Source organism: Herpailurus yagouaroundi, unplaced genomic scaffold (genome assembly GCF_014898765.1).
Source record: "Herpailurus yagouaroundi ecotype Mexico unplaced genomic scaffold, PumYag 140, whole genome shotgun sequence".
Classification (NCBI taxonomy): domain Eukaryota; kingdom Metazoa; phylum Chordata; class Mammalia; order Carnivora; family Felidae; genus Herpailurus; species Herpailurus yagouaroundi.
In genome coordinates, this window is record NW_024412395.1 from 18,484,615 (window position 1) to 18,506,362 (window position 21,748).

At 40.3% G+C, this 21,748-nt stretch overlaps 1 protein-coding gene and 1 long non-coding RNA gene across 9 annotated transcripts in view; one reads left to right on the forward strand and one right to left on the reverse strand.

The window, feature by feature from the left end:
- The window catches only part of LOC121030485 (uncharacterized), a 65,855-nt gene that overhangs the window by 19,897 nt on the left and 24,210 nt on the right, over positions 1–21,748 (reverse strand). Inside the window, exon 3 of one of the 6 annotated variants that reach the window (XR_005790246.1) lies at positions 11,144–11,249. The exons of 4 other annotated variants lie outside the window; for them this stretch is intronic. This is a non-coding gene — a long non-coding RNA (uncharacterized LOC121030485). Of the gene's footprint in view, positions 1–11,143; positions 11,250–13,491; positions 13,537–21,748 lie in introns of those variants that run through there. One more of the 6 variants, XR_005790249.1, reaches the window with a different exon arrangement.
- ACMSD (aminocarboxymuconate semialdehyde decarboxylase) overlaps positions 1–21,748 on the forward strand; it is a 58,868-nt gene that overhangs the window by 19,675 nt on the left and 17,445 nt on the right. For 2 of the 3 annotated variants that reach the window (XM_040474916.1, XM_040474915.1), the window contains exons 4-8: positions 978–1,027; positions 2,457–2,693; positions 7,217–7,310; positions 9,886–9,981; positions 11,003–11,175. In XM_040474916.1, coding sequence (XP_040330850.1) covers positions 978–1,027; positions 2,457–2,693; positions 7,217–7,310; positions 9,886–9,981; positions 11,003–11,175 — 650 coding nt within the window. The remainder of the gene's footprint in view (positions 1–977; positions 1,028–2,456; positions 2,694–7,216; positions 7,311–9,885; positions 9,982–11,002; positions 11,176–21,748) is intronic. The other variant, XM_040474917.1, reaches the window with a different exon arrangement.

A 21,748-nucleotide genomic window follows, 5' to 3' on the forward strand; every position in this document is an offset into this window, starting at 1 on the left:
GTGAAAAGGAGCCTATCCTATGATGAGCCAAAACAAGAGCATTCCAGGCAGGTGGAACAGCAGGACAGTAAAGTGCTCCAAAGAACAGGCAGGAGGCCAACAAAGAGCAATGGGAGCCCTGGGAGAGACTGTGTGGGGCCTCCTACACCATGTTCAAGTCTAGATTTTACTCTAAGTGTGATGAAAAGTCCTTGGAAACTTTAAGCAAGGAAGTGACTTGATCTGAGTTTTACCTCTTACTCTGATTTCCGAATAGAGAACAAATGGTACGAGAACAAGAATGAGGGTAGGAGACCAGTTTGGAGCTTCTGTAGTGGTCCACATACGCCTGTGGCTTGGACCAGGTAGTAGCAGGAAACGGGAAAGATGGGCAATGAAAGGAACTGGAGCAGAGCTAACAGGACTTGCTAGTGGGTTGGATGTGGGTAAGGCAGAAGGAGGAACCAGCTCGGTTGGGCAGCATCTCTCCTAATACCCCAGCTCCAGGAGCTTGAAGACAAGAGATTTTAGGCAGCCTGGTTGCTGGATTCTGGGACCAAACCCAGAGACCCATTCTGGGCATTCCATTCCAGACAGTGGGACTCCATCCAGAGTCCCTTAGGAGATGAATTAAAAGGGAAGGTGGCTAAGAAACTGTCACCCATGAACTAAAATGAAAAGCTCTGAAAGAATTAATGGAAAAATGACTTGCTTAAATAAAACTTCACAGGAAGGAGGGTAGAAATAGCTCTTGACAAATGGGGCAAATTAATTTTTTCTTGAATGATGTCATTTTTGTCCAGCCTTCATCCCTCCCCCTAGACTTGGGGCTGAGGGATAAGGGAGGCCTGCGGCAGAGAGCCTGAGAGAAGAGAGACAGGGAGGAACAGCAGGGGAGGGGAGATTGAGATGGAGACTTCCTGGGCCTGGGGAAATGCTGGAAGAGTGACTGGACTATTCATGTCATTGTCTTTGTCTTTCTTTGTGTCTGTGTCTAGGGGTGACCGTGCAAGCTCTTTCCACAGTTCCTGTCATGTTTAGTTACTGGGTAAGTGTGAACTTGAAATCATCTCCTTGATGGATGGAGGCCCATGTCAGGCTCACAAGAGAGTAGACAGATACCTCAAGTCTTGACATCACCCCCCCACACACCAATTCTCCTTCTCTTTAGAGACCAGCAGTCACCCCCAGCTTCTCACACTGCAGTGTCGCTTCCCCAGCCTTTTTCCTAGTCATGTTCTTGCTCGAGACCCGCACGGTCCAGAATGGTAGCCAGGAGCCACGTGTCAGTAAATGACTTACATTACATTTCCACTGAATGGGTCAGTTCTAGACTCAACCTTAATCCTATCAGAACTTGCCTGTCTCATGATTCATTCCTGCACTGCCTTGCTGAGTAAATGACAAGCAAGTTTATTCTGAGACGACAATGATTACAGAGTGAGAGCGATAATAATGGCCTCATATGTTGCCTCTCCCAGGGAAACACACGGTTCAAAATGGGATTCCTGCAGTTGGATGCCTTTCCCCAAGTGATCAAGTCTCACATGCTGAGTTTCAGGCATGATCGCAAGCCTGTGGAAGGTCATTTTTGTACATAGCTGGGGGTGCACTAAGTATCCATTCAACCAAGTAAATATTCATTTGTGTTGTGATTTAAGGAGCAATGGAAATAGCACCTGCTCCCACATAGTTTCCCCCACCTGTGCTCATAGTCCAGCATTAGTGTTTTAGTCTTTACCCGTTCCTGTGATTAGATTCATTCTTTAAAATAAAAATGCCCTAAGATTTCAATATGGTCAAACTTATAAGATTGCATACCATTTTGACTGGACCACTGGAATTTCAAGAGAGTACCAAATTCCTGGCAGTGGGGTGGGATGAAGTTAAAAGGAAAGAGAACAATAAAGAAGGGAAAGTTAGGGGAACAGAGAGCCAACCATCTGCATTCAACATTTTGCTAAGGTAACTCTTGAGTGTCACCGCCAATGGGAAGGATGCAGAGGAACACAGACAGGGACAGGAGGGGGTCCCATGGTGAGGTATGACAAGGAGGTGTGCTGCTGGTGGTGTGGGGCACTCACCAGGCCTTGCCTCCTGCCTGGAGGAGCTGTGGTGCTCTGTGTTCAGCCTTTCAGGCGCTTGTCTGAGCTGGGGTGGGCGGGGGAGTGTGGCCCATCCTCATTCCATCTCTTCTACAGAATGACAGCAGGTCCAGTAACTGTGTCTATCCCTTCCAATGATAGCTTCAATTTTCTAATCAATCAGCAATATACTAGCAGTTTTCTTTGCATTTACAGTGATCTGCTTCAGGGTCCCCTGCAGCCAGTGCCTATTTGAATGTGCCCCAGCTTGTTGAGGGGTAAAGCCATAGAGAATGACAAATGGTTCAGCCCAAGGGAGGTGTTGTTCAGAGCAAATATCTAAAGAAGTATAGGTTTTGAACATTATGGTTCTCCCTTACCTGTTTCTACCAGGCCAAACCTCAGGACACTCTAGACCTGTGCCAGCTTTTAAACAATGACCTAGCTGCCACCGTTGCAAAGCACCCCAGGAGGTTTGTGGGTCTGGGGACATTGCCCATGCAGGCCCCTGAGCTGGCCGTCAAGGAAATGGAGCGCTGTGTGAAGGAGCTGGGTTTTCCAGGGGTCCAGATTGGCTCCCACATCAATGAATGGGACCTGAACGCGCAGGAACTCTTCCCCATCTATGCAGTGAGTATGCAGCGCTCGCTCAGCCAACGTGCAACTGGGCCAGGCACTGTGCTCGGTGCTGGAGGACAGAATATCAGTGTGCCACTCCCCTGGCAGGGGGAGAGAAAGATGCCTGATGACATGCTACACACAGCAGGAAACGTGGACAGAGTCCCCCAAAAGGAATGGGCCATTCCACTAGAAGAGGGACAGGTAGAAATGCTTCCCTGATCAGCCCAGAGTTGGCTCAGGAAAATCTCTTACTTTCCATCCCTCATGCTATCTTCCTACTCTTTCATTTGGAAGCTGAAATATTACCCTCATCGCAGCCATGGTGTAAAAGACCATGCTAGTGACATGCAAAAAAAAAAAAAAAAAATTTGCTTTAGAAAAAAAATACTTTTTAAAATTATGAAGTGATTTTGAAGAAATTCTGGAAAATACAGAAAAGCCCAAAGAGAAAAACAAAAATAAACCATAATCCCACTACCCAAAGGTAAATAACCACTGTTATTATATATTTCATTTGACTTTTTGCTTGTGTGTTTCTGCATATATCTATATTTTAAATCTGAATTCTACTACATATGTGATTTCATATCATAATCAAGAATTTCCAATATATATCAAAATTCTTTTAATGTGTGATTTTTAAATAACTGCATAATATTCCAACATATGGATATATTTTCATTTATTTAACCAGTCCTCAATTAAGATACTTTCTAAACCATATATTTTGAAAATGTATAATTAAAATATGTAACACAAAACAAAGCCACAAAATGCTAACATTTGATGAAACTAAACTGGTGAGTATATATGGAAGTTCATGGTACTATTGTTTACAACTTTCTATATTTGAAATATTGCATTACAAAGTATATTTTTAGGAACTCAGTGCCATTTTCATTTCTTAAGTATCCCCCTAAAGTGTCCACAGTCCCATGATCCTCTCTACCAGTCTTCCTCCACCCTGCTGTTCTTTCTGCAACTAAATCTGCTTTTCTTAGTATCAGGAATCAAGATGCATAATTCTACTTTCAATTGCACTTTTTTATTTCTTCCCTCCTAGAATTATAACAGTATTGTTTTGTATTCTTTTCATTGCAAATGGAAAATCTTCAATAATGCATTAAATAGATGTAGGTGGACTCATAAGGCACTGTAATCACTGATCATTTATGTATTCCTTTAATATTTATTGAGCTCTGACTACATGCAAAAATTTTTCCATGTCTGTTATCTGTGGACACTGCCCACCAGTTGAGGGTGAGGGGTTACCTATTAAATTGCCTCCTAAATAACCTGAAAGATTTAATGTTCCTCTAAATATTGAACTCCCTGGAGATTACTGGCTGCAGTGGCTGACTGATGCAATGAATGTTTTCTAGAAACTTTAATGGGCTCTGAAAGAGGATTTATTTACTTGTGCATCCAAGTTGTTTTCAACACAATGTAAGAAGCCTTCGACTGCAAGTCATTTTATTATTCACTGGGATTGGGTTTATGAATTACTAAGGAGCTCAAAAAGCAAGAGCTACCAGTTGCCATCCCAAATGGGTATTTTCCATATAACTAGCTCAACCCATCACTCATTCTAAATAAGCTTTTTTGGGGGCTGGTCTCTTGGGGGATTCAGGAGAGCATCCAGGCCCTGGCTGACTTGTGGTATCTTGGGGATGGCAGCACAATTGTTTGGTTAGCAAGACTTGGCAGCTTCACTAGTCTCTAACTTGTGTCAATAACATGGCTGAAGCAAATGAGAGGAGTTACCATGAGCCAAGCTGACTTTGTCATTTCAAGGGGATCCTGGAGTTCCAAAGTGTCTAACCATCCCCTTTATCTCCGAGACTACCATTCTTAGTGGGTGAACCCAACCATACATGCTCAGGTCAGTTTTCAGGCACAAAAATGATCTTGTTACAAGTATGAGGCAGACAGACTGATAGTGGCAGATTGCCTGCCTCTCCCATTTATCAGCTGTAAGACCTGAGTGAGTTACCTAGCCTCTATTTGCCTTAGTTTCTTTCTCTGTAAAATGAGAGTAATAACAGTGCTCATCCCAGAAGGTGTTATGCTAAGTGAAATAAGTCAGAGGAAGACAAATACCATATGATTTCACTTTTATGTGGAATCTAAAAGACAAACGAACAAATAAGAACAGTAACAGAGGGGAAGAAGCTGTGGGATGGGCAAACTGGGTGAAGGGGAGGGGGGGTACAGGTTTCCAGTTATGGAATGAATAAGTCACGAGGATGAAAGGTACAGCACAGGGAATATTGTCAACGATATTATAATACAGTTGTATGGTGACAGAAGGTAGCTTAGTTGTGTGAGCACAGCATAACATACAGAGTTGTCACACTGCCATATTGTACACCTGAAAGTAATGTAACATGTGTGTGAACTGTATTTCAATTTTTAAAAGTACTCATCTTATAAAGGATTAAACTAGTTAACAACTGTAAAATTCTTATAACAGCTTTGGCACATGGCAAGTTCTCAATTAACATGAGATATGATTTTGAGAGTTTAAGTGCCTTTTTGTGTTCTCTACAATGCCTCACATACAGAAGGGATCAAAAGTATTTACTAATTTGAATTGAATAGAAATGTACTGTAACAGTCACATAGAATAAAGTTACATCCTAATGAGGAGTCAAATCTCACTGAGATACCATGATTTTGTAACTTTGTCAAGTCAATCCATCCGAAAAAGATGACCCAGACTAATTATCAGAAACTAATTAGCTTCTCTTCCTTCTGCCCCCAGAACCTGATGAATTAGAAGCCCTTTCTCTCCAACCTACTCTTTTTTTTTTTTTTAAGTTTTTTTTTTTCAACGTTTATTTATTTTTGGGACAGAGAGAGACAGAGCATGAACGGGGGAGGGGCAGAGAGAGAGGGAGACACAGAATCTGAAACAGGCTCCAGGCTCTGAGCCATCAGCCCAGAGCCTGACATGGGGCTTGAACTCACGGACCGCGAGATCGTGACCTGGCTGAAGTCGGACGCTCCACCGACTGCGCCACCCAGGCGCCCCACTCCAACCTACTCTTTACCTACCACTTCCAGAATCCCTTACTGTCCAAGAATTGCTTTTCCATTTTATTTTTTTTATTTGTTTCATGTTTATTTATTTATTGTGAAGGAGAGAAAACACATGCATGAGAGAGAAAAGAGAGAGAATCCCAAGCAGGCTCTGCGCTCTCAGCACAGAACCCAATACAGGGCTCGATCTCATGACTGTGAGATCATGACCTGAGCGGAAATCAAGAGTCAGACACTTAACAACCGAGCCATCCAGGCACCCTTCTTCTTCATTTTAAAAATGCTTAAGCCCAGAACTTGCATTGCATCAGCCCGTTTAGCCCACATATTTACATGTAAAGGTAGGATGAATCACTCCAGCACCTCAATATTATTTGGGAAAGATACGCTAAGGAAAATCTGTTTTGAACCTTGTTAAGCACTCATACTCAATGCCTATTGAGGGAACTTTTTTAAACTAAACATTTTGTTGCACAAAAGTCATTCCATCCAGATAGGATTTCCATTTCCCAGAAGGCCCTGGAAGGTTTGCCCATGACATTCATCTCAGTACCTGCCCAGCTGAGGCACTGATGGCTCTTGATGTTCTAAAGTCATCTCATTCTCAACAGACTGTTCAGGGACTCAGCTAGGCTCCTAAGGCTTCATGAGTACCCAGAGATCCCTGGAAATTTCCATCTGGTGTCATGCTCTGAATGGCTGACGGCTTGGGTCAGGCCAGCCTGCTCCAGGCCAGTCATGAGCCCCTGGCCACCAATGCATCACTTCTTCACTTTCTACATCCTCAGGTTTCTAAGTGGGGGGAAATAAGGGAACACGCTAGCCCTGACTGTATGGATACAATCTGAACAATCCTTTTCAAAGAATGGATCAAGTCGGAACCAGCAGGGAGAATTTCACCTGCATCTGATGTGTGGGATCAGTCCTTCAGCATTTTGCTCTCAGCCAAAACAGTTGAATGATGGATACTTCCTGTGACTTTTTTTGCCAAACAACATATTAAATTCATCAACCTCAATGGTAAATCCACCAACCCCCTTATTAATTCTAAGTGACATTTTTATTTTCTAAGCAGGAGCAGAATTTCTCAATGACTCTTTTACATAGATCAAGAAACAACTTCAAAAATATTTTAACTTATTGGGGCACCTGGGTGGCTCCATCAGTTGAGCTTCTGACTTCAGCTCAGGTCCTGATCTCACAATTCGTGGTTTTGAGCACTGTGTTGGGCTCTGTACTGACAGCTCAGAGCCTGGAGCCTGCTTCAGATTCTGTGTCTCCTGTCTCTCTGCCTCTTCCCTGCTCGTGCTCTGTCTCTCTCTTGCTCTCTCAAAACTAAATGAATATTTAAAAATTTTTTAAGTAGTTTAGCCTATTTACTCAGATCAATATAGACCCAGAGAAAAATAGTTTTCCTAAAATAGTCCACTATATTTGCTGGCTCATCCAAATAACTCTCACTTTCTCTCTCTCTCACTGCTTCTTTAAAGGTGGCTGAAAAGTTGAACTGTTCCCTATTTGTCCACCCCTGGGACATGCAGATGGATGGACGAATGGCCAAATACTGGCTCCCTTGGCTTGTAGGTTTGTGTCAGCTCAGAGTCTGGAAAAGAGGACCAAGCCTTTGAGTTTTTTTCCAATTATCTCTGGAACACTACTATGTCAAAAAGAGAAAGTATGAATAATGAACAGGATTGTGAGTTCCTGAGCTTTTAGATAAATGCTGTATATATTATCTTATTTAATTTTAGTCATATCCACACAAAACTCTTTGATGTTGACATCATAATAACCATTTTATACGTAGAGAAACTGAGTCTTGCAGTGGTTAAATAAGTTGTCCAAGTCATGCCATTAATAAGTGAAAATGGAATTTACACAAATCTGTCTGACTCCAAAGCTACCTCATTAAACAGACTCCCAAAAAGGTCCCCAAAATAACTAACCATGCCTATCTAATAGATTTTTTTAAGGAGCCAATAATAGCATCAGGTCTTGCAAATGAGAACACTGGAGTTACAAGTAGAATTTCCAACACCGAAGGATCTGAGGCCCTATATTGTAGATAACCCAGGCTTTTAATTTTCCTATTATCTGCTTCTCTCTTCTGCTCTTTGTTCCTGCACTATTCATTCACGGTTCCACATGAGAGTAAGGGAGAGGAAAAGAGGAGAGACCTCTGCTTGGACTATCCAATTTCTCCTTATTACCCCTGATAACAAGAAATGGAGACAGGTGTAACTGTGGCCACAAGTAAAAAGTGCAACTCATCTATAAACCCAATGAATAGTGGGGTTCCCAGATGAACAGCCCAGGATTTTCTTTAGGGAAGCCATTATCCATTCTCCCCTCAGCCCAATTAGTACAAGTAATTATAAAGGAACCACAATGAAGAATTAAATGGAGCCATATATTGAAATTAAGAAAACTGAATTTCAGTTCCAGCCAGTCTCTATTTCTATAACATGTGGCAAATCACTTTACCTTCTTAGGCTCATTTCTCATGTTAAAATGGGAGAGCTGGTCTGGATTATCTTTCTGCTCTGACATTTTATGCCTCTGTGATTTCTTTTTTAGACCATTGTATTTAGTAAGGCAGCTTCCTACCCATCCCCCACCAAATTCTCGAGCAACAATTTGCAAGAAGAGATAACCTAAGGGCGACCAATGCTGTCCAGCTCCAAAGAAAATCTCATCCTAACTCACATAACACTTTGACAAGTCCCACAAACTTATTTACATTACAGCCTCCCACATGAAAAATAGAGGAGAACATATGCATAAAGAGTCATTTCATTATTCATTTATGCAACAAATATATGTTGATCCTCTCCAGCATGCTGGGCCCTGTACCTAGCACTTTGGATATTGACATGGACAAAAAACCTCTGCCTTTCTGAAGCCTATGTTCTGGTTAGAAGAAACAGGTGACAAGCAAATATACAGACCATAAACAAACAAACAGGCTAATTTCAGAATTCTATTGTGAATGGAAAAGTAGTCATTAGCAGATTAGAGAATTCCCAGCAGGGGAGGGCCATGATGTAACAGACACTGAAAATATTCCACTTTGGCTCCTGTATGGAGAATGGAGTATGCAATCATGGTCCAAGTAATTGATGGAGAGCAGAATCACAGGACCAAAAAGAAGTGATGCTGTCCATCTCCATCTCTCTGCCTTCGGGAAGTTCTGCCCACAAACTTCTCCCAGGTGGATATGAATCATTGTGCTTCCAGAATTCCCAAAAGGTCAGGGAGCCAGAGGTATCTCTGTCCATAGAGCAATGAGAGATTTGGAGCAGGATGAGCATCTAGTAAATCCCCACTTGGCAGCCAGAGAGTCAGTCTTCCCCAGAAGGTACAGGCTTGCATATGGATTCCCCCAGAGATTTTTTAGTCATAGTCTGAAAAGCAGTAGCCTGGAAATGTAACCCAGAATAACTCTGTGGAGGTAAAGGGGTCAGCATGGAATAGTTACTTCTAGGACCACAAAGCACTTGAAATAATTCATTTTAATCCAGTTATTTTCAACCTCATCTCTAAGATGCAGCAAAGATTTGGCAGGAATTATAATTTTAGTTGATATTTATTGAGGACTAGTGGCAAGAACAAACCCATTGTACAGATGAAGAAACTGAAGCACAGAAGCAACTAATATTTGTTGAACACCTCTAATGTGAAGCTCTGGCCAGTGGCCAGGAACTTTCTCAACATCATCATTTGCAAGGTTCCATAACAGTCTTGCAAGATGGGCAACAGTGTCCCCATTTTACAGGTGAAGAAGCACAGGCCTGGGGGTGTTAAATAATTTGTCAAAGGCCAGGAAGCAGAAGATTGGAAGAATTAGGGTTCAACCCAGACTCATTGTACTCTGCTTGCCCTACAACATCCTAAAGTGAAGCTGGAGGAATCAGGACAAAAGCTAGGTCCTCTGGCTCCTTGACTATGTTGGCCATTAAATGACTCCACCTGCAAGTGGCACATAGGAAACTTCAGATGGTCTGCTTGCCAAAGTAAAGGTTGTCTACAACCAAGCCATGCTGAGGCAGCAACCTGTTTGTCACAATCACAGCAAGCTGACATTCCCCAACCACTAGCATCACTGAGCTTCTTGCTGGAGATGACCTGCTCTGTGCCCTGTGACTGCTTCCTCTTTCAGGAATGCCAGCAGAGACCACCACAGCCATTTGCTCCATGATCATGGGAGGAGTGTTCGAGAAATTTCCTAAACTGAAAGTGTGTTTTGCACATGGAGGTAAGACCGTATCTGCATTACTCAGCTTGATCTACCATGACAAAATACCACAGACTCGGTGGCTTAAACAACAGAACCTTATTTTCTCATAGTCCTGGAGGACAGAAGTCCAAGATCAAAGTGCCAGTGGGGTTGGTTTTCTGGTGAGACCTGTCTGCCGGGATTGCACGAGGCCACTTACTGTGTCCTCACATGGCCTTTAATCTGTGCATGCACAGAGAGACAAAGATCTCTGGAGTCTCTTCTTATAAGAACACCAATCCTATCAGATTAAAGTCCCACCTTATGACTTCATTTAACCTTAATTACCTCCTTAAAAGCCCTGTGTCCAAATAGAGTTATATTGGGGGTTAGGGCTTCAACATATTAATTTGGAGGGACATAATTCAGCCCATAACAGGCTTGCAGCCATCATTCTAGTCATAAAGTATATGATGGTTAGGGAGCCAAATTCCATTTTTGCTGTCAAGGTTAGTTTGGTTGGCATAGCTTTTGTTTTATTTTGTTTAAATTCCTCTAGTCAGACTATAAGCTCTCCAGTTTGCAAGAGTCCCTACCATTCACCATTATTTACAAATAGGCCTATTTCAGTAATTTACATTTTCTGCTTGATCCTTACAGGAACTGGAGTTTGTGACTCTTGGGCACACACACACATACCCCCACAACCACCACTTTTGATGGTTGCATGCGTGGCAGTGCATTTATGGATAGGCCATCATTATTTGGATATCTCCCAGCTGATAGGTTGCCTCTGTACTCTGCTATTTTAAGCATGCTACATTTTAAAACCTTGACCACATAACTTCACACACTTGTCTTCTTTCTTTAGAATAAATTCCTTGAACATGAATTCATAGATGAGTTCATATCATTTGTTTTGGGTCATCTCCCAGCATTTAGGTTCCAGTACATTCTTTGTAAATAATAGACTACAGTAACTCCTCTTTGCATACAATATGAGGATTGAAAAATATCTTTTCCAATGACACTAACCTCTCACTAATGGGTTTACTTGCAGGTGGTGCCTTCCCTTTCACAGTAGGAAGAATTTCCCATGGATTCAACATGCGCCCAGATCTGTGTGCCCAGGACAATCCGACCAACCCAAAGAAATACCTTGGTTCCTTTTACACAGACTCCTTGGTTCATGATCCTCTGGCACTTAAACTGTTAACAGATGTCATAGGAAAGGTAAGTCAGGTCTGCCATGTGGATGGCTTATGGGAGCAGAGTGTAGGATCAGCAACCAGTTACTTGGCCTCTCTCTAAAAAAGGGATGGAAGAAAAGGCATTAGGAGAAAGGGGAGGGACAGTGAGATTTAGAATTAAATTTGCTTGCACAGAAGATCTTCTCCAGAGTCTCCTTCAACATAGAGTGTGGATCACCAGGGAACCATTATATATGCCAGAGAAATCCCACATAATCCACACAGCTGGGTAGTTCCCTTAGAACAACTCCTGCGCCTTAGGGACATCTTTGTACCCATCCAAAATGACATGTCACAATATGGTAGGCAGGAAATAGCTACCAGTTTTGAAGTCAAATTGACCTGGGTTAAAATCCACGCTCTGCCTCTTACTGATTTGGTAAATTGTAGTGTCTTCTTCCACTAAATGAAAATTGGAACATTAAAGAAGGAGGAAATGACACTTCACAGGGAGGCAGGGGAAGGTGATAAAGGGTCTCTGTACTATCTTAAATTTCTTTCTGGAATAATATGGCCTTCATTTTGAAAACAATTCTCTCATTTGGCCCCAAAGACCAACATGGTATTACTTTAAACTTCACAAGAAAAAGTCTTTCCTTTGTTGTCATCTGCAGATCTCTCTGTTGGTGACATTTCCACTTTTAAGTATTTTTTGAAAATGCTAATTCAGCAAATTACATCATTTTTAAGACAAAGTCCAGTTTGAACTAGTGAAGTCTGAAATATTTACTATTTCAATTCAATATTATTTCTAAATATCTATAGACAGTTTCTAAATTCTCCTAAGGAAAAAATTTTTGAGGATTTCTTTAAAAATATGGACATATTTTGGGGCACCTGGGTGGCTCAGTCAGTTAAGCATCCGACTTCAGCCCAGATCATGATTTCATAGTTCATGGGTTCAAGCTCCACATCAGGCTCAGTGCTGACAGCTTGGAGCCTGGAGCTTGCTTCAGATTCTGTGTCTCCCTCTTTCTCTGCCCTTCCCCTGCTCACGCTCTGTATCTGTCTCTCTCTCTCTCAAAATAAACATTAAAAATTTTTTTAAATATGGGCATATTTAAAGATTTTCAATATGGTACTTGGATTGAAAGTAGACTCTAAGGTTTTTAAAATCTTTCCTAGCAGAAAAAGAGGTCCATCATTTCAAAGTTGCAAGAAGTTCTCGATCTCCAGAATGGGGACCTATCTTATTTTAAAGCTGTTTCTCCGGCTTAAGAAACTCACTAGAATATAAATGTTAAACATTCTGGTTTGGTAATAAATTACATAGTTGAGCTGTGCTTCTGAACCTTCTAGCTTTTATGTTGTTCCTGACAAAATGGGTACTGAATGGGTTGTGAATGCTGATGATTATTGGTTTGGAGAGAGGAAATTACAAAAAGGAAAAACTGAAAGAGACTGTGAGTTCCACAGTACAGCAGTGGAGGAAGGGGTGTAGGGAAGTGCGTGGACTTGGGGAAAGAGTCATTGATGACCTCCCATCAAACCTAGTACCCCTGGCATTCTTGGAAATAGTAACATCAGGAGAAAATGCCCCTGGCAAACATAACATCCGTTTTATGAGGGATACTATCAGCACCTTCAAACAATATTCAGGGCAAAACATATTGCCGGGGAGTCACAGCAAAAGAGGAAGAACATGGCAAATGCCTTGTGGTGACCAGCAGATGGACTAGCTAGTGAGCACACATGAGCATAGTCCTATTAGGGATCCCCAGAAAAACTCAGCGGGAACTTTGCAGTTAGTGGTGTGCAGATCTTGCATTCAAACTGTGAAGGCTTGAGCCATTATAACTTGGGCATCAAAAAATGTGACCTCATTTTATGTGACCTCACTGGCTGGTGAATCCAGGACATAGAAGCAGTATAGATTAATAATTTGAATCCAAAATATTAATGCTTCCTCATTCTAGTTATATTCACATTAGCAAACTCTCTCAAAAAACAAGCCCCAAACTAAAATGCTAAGGAAAGTCCTAGCATGACATTTAGACAAGAGAGCAACCTGTCCACATTAGAGCACAAGGACAGAATCCTGTGAAGGGAGGTCTCCACGACAGAAAAAAATGGAACTTATAGATTATTTCATGGGCTTTTGAGTTTGAAACAATGATTACCAGGCATTCAACAGATCTGTTGATGTATTAAGAACAAACAAGCCAGGGGCGCCTGGGTGGCTTGGTTGGTTAGTCGGCCGACTTCGGCTCAGGTCATGATCTCACGGTCTGTGAGTTTGAGCCCCGCATCAGGCTCTGTGCTGACAGCTCAGAGCCTGGAGCCTGTTTCGGATTCTGTGTCTCCCCCTCTCTCTGCTCCTCCCCTGTTCATGCTCTGTCTCTCTCTGTCTCAAAAATAAATAAACGTTAAAAAAAAAAAAAGAACAAACAAGCTGTATGTACATAGAAAATTAAGCAAATGAAAGAAAAGGAAATAATTTACTCCAAGAAAACAAACACCTATATGAGGGCAGATAATCATTGTGAGTTACTTGACTCAGCAGTGAACAATATTTATGGTTGTAATAGTATAAATACGATGTACTAGTTTAAGTGAAAATTCTAATTCTACTGGGAAAATGGAGGGGAGAAGTTGGGATAACAAAGCAATTCTCAAAGGTCATAATGAGAAGTCAGTAAATACTCTCTAAAGCTAATAAATAGAGAATAGAATAAGCTAATTAGAGAACAATGAAGGTGATTATCAGAAGATGCAAGTTACATAGTAAATGTGGCTGCTTTGGAGGTAAGAGTTAGGAAAGTAGGCACAAGACTGCTTTTAATGAGAAAGATACTTCAATGATATTTGATTATTTATGTATAGGAATTACTTTGATAAAACAAAATTTTACATAATACCCTAAGAGCAAATAAATAGAAATAGAGAAGAATAAATAGAATAAATATTTAAATATATATATATATATATATATATATATATATATATACACATATATATACCAACACTACTTATTGAGTCCCTACTATTCCTAAAACACTGTGCTAAATGGAGGACTTAAATTACATAATCTCTGACAGGTGTGAGGTGATGTCTCATTGTGGTTTTGATTTGTATTTCCCTGATGATGAGTGATGTTGAGCATATTTTCATGTGTCTGTTTAGCCATCTTAATGTCTTCTTTGGGAAAATGTCTATTCATATCTTCTGCCTATTTTCTAATTGGGTTATTCATTTTTGAGGTGTTGAGTTTTATAAATTCATTAAATATTTTAGATAACAGAGATACATTATCTGTTATCAGAGATAACATATACATATACATAATGTTCACAGAGAGTGAACATTATGTATAATTCAGATATGTCATTTGCAAATATCTTCTCCCATTCCGTAGGTTGCCTTTGAGTTTTGTCAATTGTTTACTTCACTGTGCAGCTTTTCGTTTTGATGTAGTACCAATAGTTTATTTTTGCTTCTGTTTCCCTTGCCTCAGGAGATATATCTAGAAACATGTTGTTATAGTCGATGTCAAAGAAGTTACTGCTTGTGCTCTCTTCTAGGATTTTTGTGGTTTCAGGTCTCACATTTACGTCTTTCATCCATTTTTAACTTATTTTTGTGTTTGATTTTAAGAAAGTGGTCCAGTTTCATTCTTTTGCATGTTGCTGTCCAGTTTTCCCAACACCATTTGTTGAAGAGACTATCTTTTTCCCACTGGATATTCTTTCCTGCTTTTTAATAGACCATATAGTTGTGGGTTCATTTCTTGTTTTTCTATCCTGTTCAATTGATCTATGTGTCTATTTTTGTGGTACTGGCATAAAATTGTTCTGATCACTCTAGCTTTGTAATATAACTTGAAGTCTGGTATTATGATGCCTCCAGCTTTTTCTTTTTCAAGGTTGATTTGGCTATTTAAGGTCTTTTGTGGTTCCATACAAAGTTTAGGATAGTTCATACTAGTTCTGTGAAAAATGTTGTTGGTATTTTGATAGAAATTGCATTAAATGTGTAGATTGCTTTGGGTAGTATAGACATTTTAACAATATTTGTTCTTCCAATCCATGAGCATGGAATGTCTTCCCATTTCTTTGTGTCATCTTCAATTTCTTTCATCATTTTTTTTTTATAGTTTTCAGAATACAGGTCTTTCACCTCTTTGGTTAGGTTTATTGCTAGGTATCTTATTGTTTTTGGTGTAATTGTAAAGGAGATTGATTCCTTAATTTCTCTTCCTGCTACTTCATTATAGGTGTATAGAAATGCAACAGATTTCTGTACATTGATTTTGTATCCTGTGACTTTCCTGAATTAATGTGGTTTTTTGGCAGAGTCTTTTGGATTCTCTATATAGAGTATCATGTCATCTGCAAATAGAGAAAGTTTTCTTTCTTTCTTGACAATTTGGATTCCTTTTATTTCTTTGTGTTGTTTAATTGCTGAAGCTAGGGCTTCCAGTACTATGTTGAATGAAAGTGGTGAGAGTGAACATTCCTGTCCTGTTCCTGACAAAAGAGGAAAAGCTCTGTTTTTCATCCTGAGGATGATGCTTGTGTGGGTTTTTCATATATGGCTTTTACTATGTTGAGGTGTGTTCCCTCTAAATCTACTTTGTTGAGTGAGGGTTTTTATCATAAATGGATGTTGTACTTTGTCGAATGCTTTTTCTGCATCTATTGAAATGATCATGTAGTTCTTTTCCTTCCTCTTATTCATGTGACGAATCACATTGATTGATTTGTGAATATTGAACCACCCTTGCAACCAGGAATAAATCCCACTTGATTGGGGTGCATAAATTTTTTAATGTATTATTTGATTCGGTTTGCTATATATTTTATTGAGAATTTTTGCATCCATGTTCATCAGGAATATTGACTTATAGTTCTCTTTTTTAGCGGAGTCCTTATCTGGTTTTGGTATCAGGGTAATGCTGGTCTTATAAGATGAATTTGGAAGTTTTTCTTCCTTTTCTATTTTTTTGGAATAGTTTGAGAAGAATAGGCATTAATTCTTTAAATGTTTGGTAGAATTCACCTTTGAAGCCATCTAGCCATGGGCTTTTGTTCTTTGAGAGTCTTTTGATTACTGATTCCATTTCTTTGCTGGTTATCAGTCTGTTCAGGTTTTCTATTTCTTCCTATTTAACTTTTGGTAAGTTATATGTTTTTAAGAATTTATCCATTTCTTCTAGGTTGTCCAGTTTGTTAGCATATAGTTTTTCATAATCTGTTATAATTGTTTGTATTTATGTGGTGTTGGTTGTTATTTCTCCTCTTATTTGTGATTTTATTTATTTGGTCCTTTCTCTGGTTAGAAGTTTATTGATTTTATTGATTTTTTTTTTCAAAGAACCAGCTCCTGGTTTCATTGACCTGTTCTATAGCTTTTTTAGGTTTCTATTTCATTTATTTCTGCTCTAATCTTTATTATTTCTTTCCTTCTGCTGGCTTTAGGATTCATTTTTTGTTCTTTTTCTAGCCCCTCCAGGTGTAAGATTAGGTTGTTTGAGATTTTTCTTGCTTCTTGAGGTAGGCCTGTGTTACTCTATACTTCCACCTTAGGACAGCTTTTGCTGCATCCCAAAGCTTTTGATGTTTTCATTTTCTTTGGTTTCATGTATTTCTTAATTTCTTCTTTGATTTCCTCACTGATCCATCCATTGTTTATTACCATGATGTTTTACCTCCATGTATTTGTGTTTTTTCCAGATTTCTTCTTGGGGTTGACTTCTAAGTGCATAGCATTGCACTTAGAAAAGATGCATGGTATGACTTCAGTCTTTTTGTATTTGTTGAGTCCTGTTTTGTGACCTAATATGTGATCTATTCTAGAGAATGTTCCACTTGCACTTGAAAAGAATGTGTATTCTGGGTCACCTGGGTGGCTCAGTCAGTTAAGTGTCTGACTCTTTATTTTGGTGCAGGTCATGATCTCATAGTTTATAAGTTCGAGCCCTGCATCAGGCTCTACACTGACAGTGTGGAGCTGCTTGGGATTTTCTCTCTCTTCCTCTCTCTCAAAATATATAAACTTTAAAAAAAAAAAAGAACCATTTTTTAAAAGAATGTGTACTCTGCTGTTCAAAGATGGAATATTCTGAATATATCTGATAAGTCCATCTCGTCCAATGTGTCATCCAAAGCCATTGTTTATGTGTTGACTTTCTGTTTAGATGAACTGTCCATTGGCTTAAGTGGTGTGTTAAAATCCACTACTATTTATTATCAGTTAGCTCCTTTATGTTTGTTATTGTTTTATATAATTGGTGGCCCCATTATCATGTCCCATATTTGGGTGCATAAGTATTTACAATTGTTCTATCTTCTTGTTGGATTGTCTCTTTCATTATTTTATAATGCCCTTCTTTGTCTCTTGTTACAGTCTTTGTTTTGAAGTCTAGTTTCTCCAATATAAATATGGGTACTATGGCTTTCCTTTGACATCCATTTGCATGATAAATGTTTCTCCATCCTCTCACTTTCAATCTGCAGTTGTCATTAGGTCTAAAATGAGTCTCAAGGCAGCATATAGATGGGTCTTGTTTTTTTATCCATTCTGACACCCTATGTATTTAGTCCATTTACATTCAAAGTAATTATTTTTTTCTAATTTTTTTTCAACTTTTATTTATTTTTGGGACAGAGAGAGACAGAGCATGAACGGGGGAGGGGCAGAGAGAGAGGGAGACACAGAATCGGAAACAGGCTCCAGGCTCTGAGCCATCAGCCCAGAGCCTGACGCGGGGCTCGAACCCACGGACCGCGAGATAGTGACCTGGCTGAAGTCGGACGCTTAACCGACTGTGCCACCCAGGCGCCCCTCAAAGTAATTATTGATAGGTATTATTTACTGCCATTTTATTGTTTATTTTGGGGTTGTTTCTGGAGATTTTCTCTTATCCTTTCATGTCTTCCTCTCTTTCATGATTTGCTGATTTTCTTTCTTTTTTTTTTTTTTAATATATGAAATTTATTGTCAAATTGGTTTCCATACAACACCCAGTGCTCAGCCCAAAAGGTGCCCTCCTCAATACCCATCACCCACCCTCTCCTCCCTCCCACCCCCAACAACCCTCAGTTTGTTCTCACTTTTTAACAGTCTCTTATGCTTTGGCTGTCTCCCACTCTAACCTCTTTTTTTTTTTTTTTTTTTTCCCTTCCCCTTCCCCATGGGTTTCTGTTAAGTTTCTCAGGATCCACATAAGAGTGAAACCATATGGTATCTGTCTTTCTCTGTATGGCTTATTTCACTTAGTATCACACTCTCCAGTTCCATCCACGTTGCTACAAAAGGCCATATTTCATTCTTTCTCATTGCCACGTAGTACTCCATTGTGTATATAAACCACAATTTCTTTATCCATTCATCAGTTGATGGACATTTAGGCTCTTTCCATCATTTGGCTATTGTTGAGAGTGCTGCTATGAACATTGGGGTACAAGTGCCCCTATGCATCAGTACTCCTGTGTCCCTTGGATAAATTCGTAGCAGTGCTATTGCTGGGTCATAGGGTAGGTCTATTTTTAATTTTCTGAGGAACCTCCACACTGCTTTCCAGAGCAGCTGCACCAATTTGCATTCCCACTAACAGTGCAAGAGGGTTCCCGTTTCTCCACATCCTCTCTAGCATCTATAGTCTCCTGATTTGTTCATTTTGGCCACTCTGACTGGCGTGAGGTGATACCTGAGTGTGGTTTTGATTTGTATTTCCCTGATAAGGAGCGACGCTGAACATCTTTTCATGTGTCTGTTGGCCATCCGGATGTCTTCTTTAGAGAAGTGTCTATTCATGTTTTCTGCCCATTTCTTCACTGGGTTATTTGTTTTTCGGGTGTGGAGTTTGGTGAGCTCTTTATAGATTTTGGATACTAGCCCTTTGTCCGATATGTCATTTGCAAATATCTTTTCCCATTCCGTTGGTTGCCTTTTAGTTTTGTTGGTTGTTTCCTTTGCTGTGCAGAAGCTTTTTATCTTCACAAGGTCCCAGTAATTCACTTTTGCTTTTAATTCCCTTGCCTTTGGGGATGTGTCGAGTAAGAGATTGCTACGGCTGAGGTCAGAGAGGTCTTTTCCTGCTTTCTCTTCTAAGGTTTTCATGGTTTCCTGTCTCACATTCAGGTCCTTTATCCATTTTGAGTTTATTTTTGTGAATGGTGTGAGAAAGTGGTCTAGTTTCAACCTTCTGCATGTTGCTGTCCAGTTCTCCCAGCACCATTTGTTAAAGAGACTGTCTTTTCCATTGGATGTTCTTTCCTGCTTTGTCAAAGATGAGTTGGCCATACGTTTGTGGGTCTAGTTCTGGGGTTTCTATTCTATTCCATTGGTCTATGTGTCTGTTTTTGTGCCAATTTTGCTGATTTTCTTTACTGATATATCTGAATTTCTTTCTCCTTATTCTCTGCATGATTATTAGTGGTTTTAATATATGGTTACCATTAGGGTGTATATAACCTCTTCTGAAATAGCAGTCTATATTAAGTTGATGGTTGCTTAAGTTTGAACCTCCTCTCCTCCTATTTCAGATATGTGTTATTAAATATTATATCCTTTTTGTGCATTTGAGTTCCTTGACTGATTTTTACAGAAATACTCATTTTTTCTGCCTTGTGTTTCCTGCCTTTATCACTTTTGGTTTCTCCTTCCCACTCAAAGAATCCCCTTTAATATTTCTTGCAAGGCTGGTTTAGGGTCATGAAGTCCTTTAGTTTTTATTCATCTAGGAAACTATCTCTTCTTCTATTCTGAATTATAACCTTGTTGGATAGAGTATTCCTGGTGGCAGATTTTTCTCATTCAGCACTTTGAATATATCATGCCACTCCCTTCTGGCTTGCCAAGGTTCTGTTGAGAAATCTCCAGCTAGCTTATGGGTCTTCCCTTGTAAGTTAATGACTTCTTTTGTCTTTAAGATTTTTTTTTTATCACTATATTGTGCAAATTCAATTATATGTCTCGGTGTTGGCCTGGTTTTGTTGGGTTTTTTTTAATGTTTATTTTTTGAGAGAGAGAGAGAGAGTGAGCACATGAGCAGGGGAGGGACAGAGAGAGAGAGGAGACAGAGGATCTGAAGCAGGCTCTGCATTGACAGCAGAAAGCCTAACGCAGGGCTTGAACTCATGAATCGGGATATCATGACCTGAGCCGAAGTCAGATGCTGACTGAGCCACCCAGGTGCCCCTGGTTTTGTTGATTTTATTGGGAGTTCTCTCTGCTTTCTGGATCTGAAGGTCTGCTTCCTTCTGCAGATTAGGGAAATTTTCAGCTATTATTTCTTCAGATAAATTATCTGCCCCCTTCTCTCTTCTTCTGGGACTCCTACAATATGAATGTTATTACATTTGAAGGAGTGACTGAGTTCCCTAAGTCTATTTTCATTTTTGCATAGTTCTTTCTTTTGTTCAGCTCCATTGCTTCCCAACACTTTGTCTTCTAGGTCATTAATTTGTTCCTCTGCTTCTTCCAGTCTGCTGTTCACTGTGTTAAGTGTGTTTCTAATCTTGTTTACTGCTCTCTTGATCTATGATTCTTTTTTAACTCTTATCTCTGTGGCAAGGGTCTCACTAATGTCTTTTCTCAAACCCAGTAAGTATCCTTATGATCACTGCTTCAAAGTGTCCTTCAGGCATGTTACTTATATATGTTTCACTTAGATCTCTGGCTGTGGCCTTATCTTGTTCTTTCATTTGTGATACATTCCTCCATCTTCACATTTTGTCTAAGTCTCTGCCTCCTCTCTGTTAGAAAAGCCAGTTATGTCTACTGCTCCTAAAATTAATAGCTTATGAAAAAGAGGTCATGTAGTGCCCAGAGCCTGGCACTTCAGGGGGTGTCTCTGGTGTGTGCTACATGCACTCTGCTATTGTGTTATGGCTGCTCTATCCTTCATGCCAGCCATCTGCAGAGGTTCTACTTGCCAGCTGTGGGCAGTGTTTGGTCCCTGACCAGAATGTGGCGAGTTTTAGCTACGTGTTCTCTGGCCTGCTTGTGAAATGAAATCTGTTAACCACCTCCACTAGAACTGAAGCCATGCAAAACTCTCTGGTTGGGAGATGTGGTATTGGCTGGAGTTTGTGCTGGTCTTATGAAGGAGGGGCCACTATGTTGTGACTGAGGCAAGCATTGACTAAGAAGGGTGGTTCTTCCAGAATGTGTGGGAGTGGGGCTTGGTGTAAGCAAGTTAGGCAGCCAGTGTCTGCATTGTGCTGCTTCCCACAGATGGCTCTGTGCTTATGCTGAGGGGCAAGGGAGGAAAACGGCATGGGCTTGCTCCTTTGTTCCCAGAGAGGTGTCTCCATGAACACTGCCTCTCACAGATGTGCTCCAAGAAAAGCAAATAACCTCCCCTCTGTGTGTCCCTGGAGCTCTTCAGATCACTGCTCCCATGCTGTCTGCCCCTGGGTTGTTTGCCTGACTTCTCTCCAGGAGCAGTACAGTGCTCTCCCAGCTCTATCCCAGCCAAGGCTTCTGACCTTTAAAACTCCAGGCTTTAAGCCTTGATTGCTGTTGAACTCATAAAATTCAGTCCCTCTCATTTTCCAAGCCAATGGTTTTGGGGTAACATTCTCTTTGTGTGTTCTCCTGTGTGCTCCTCT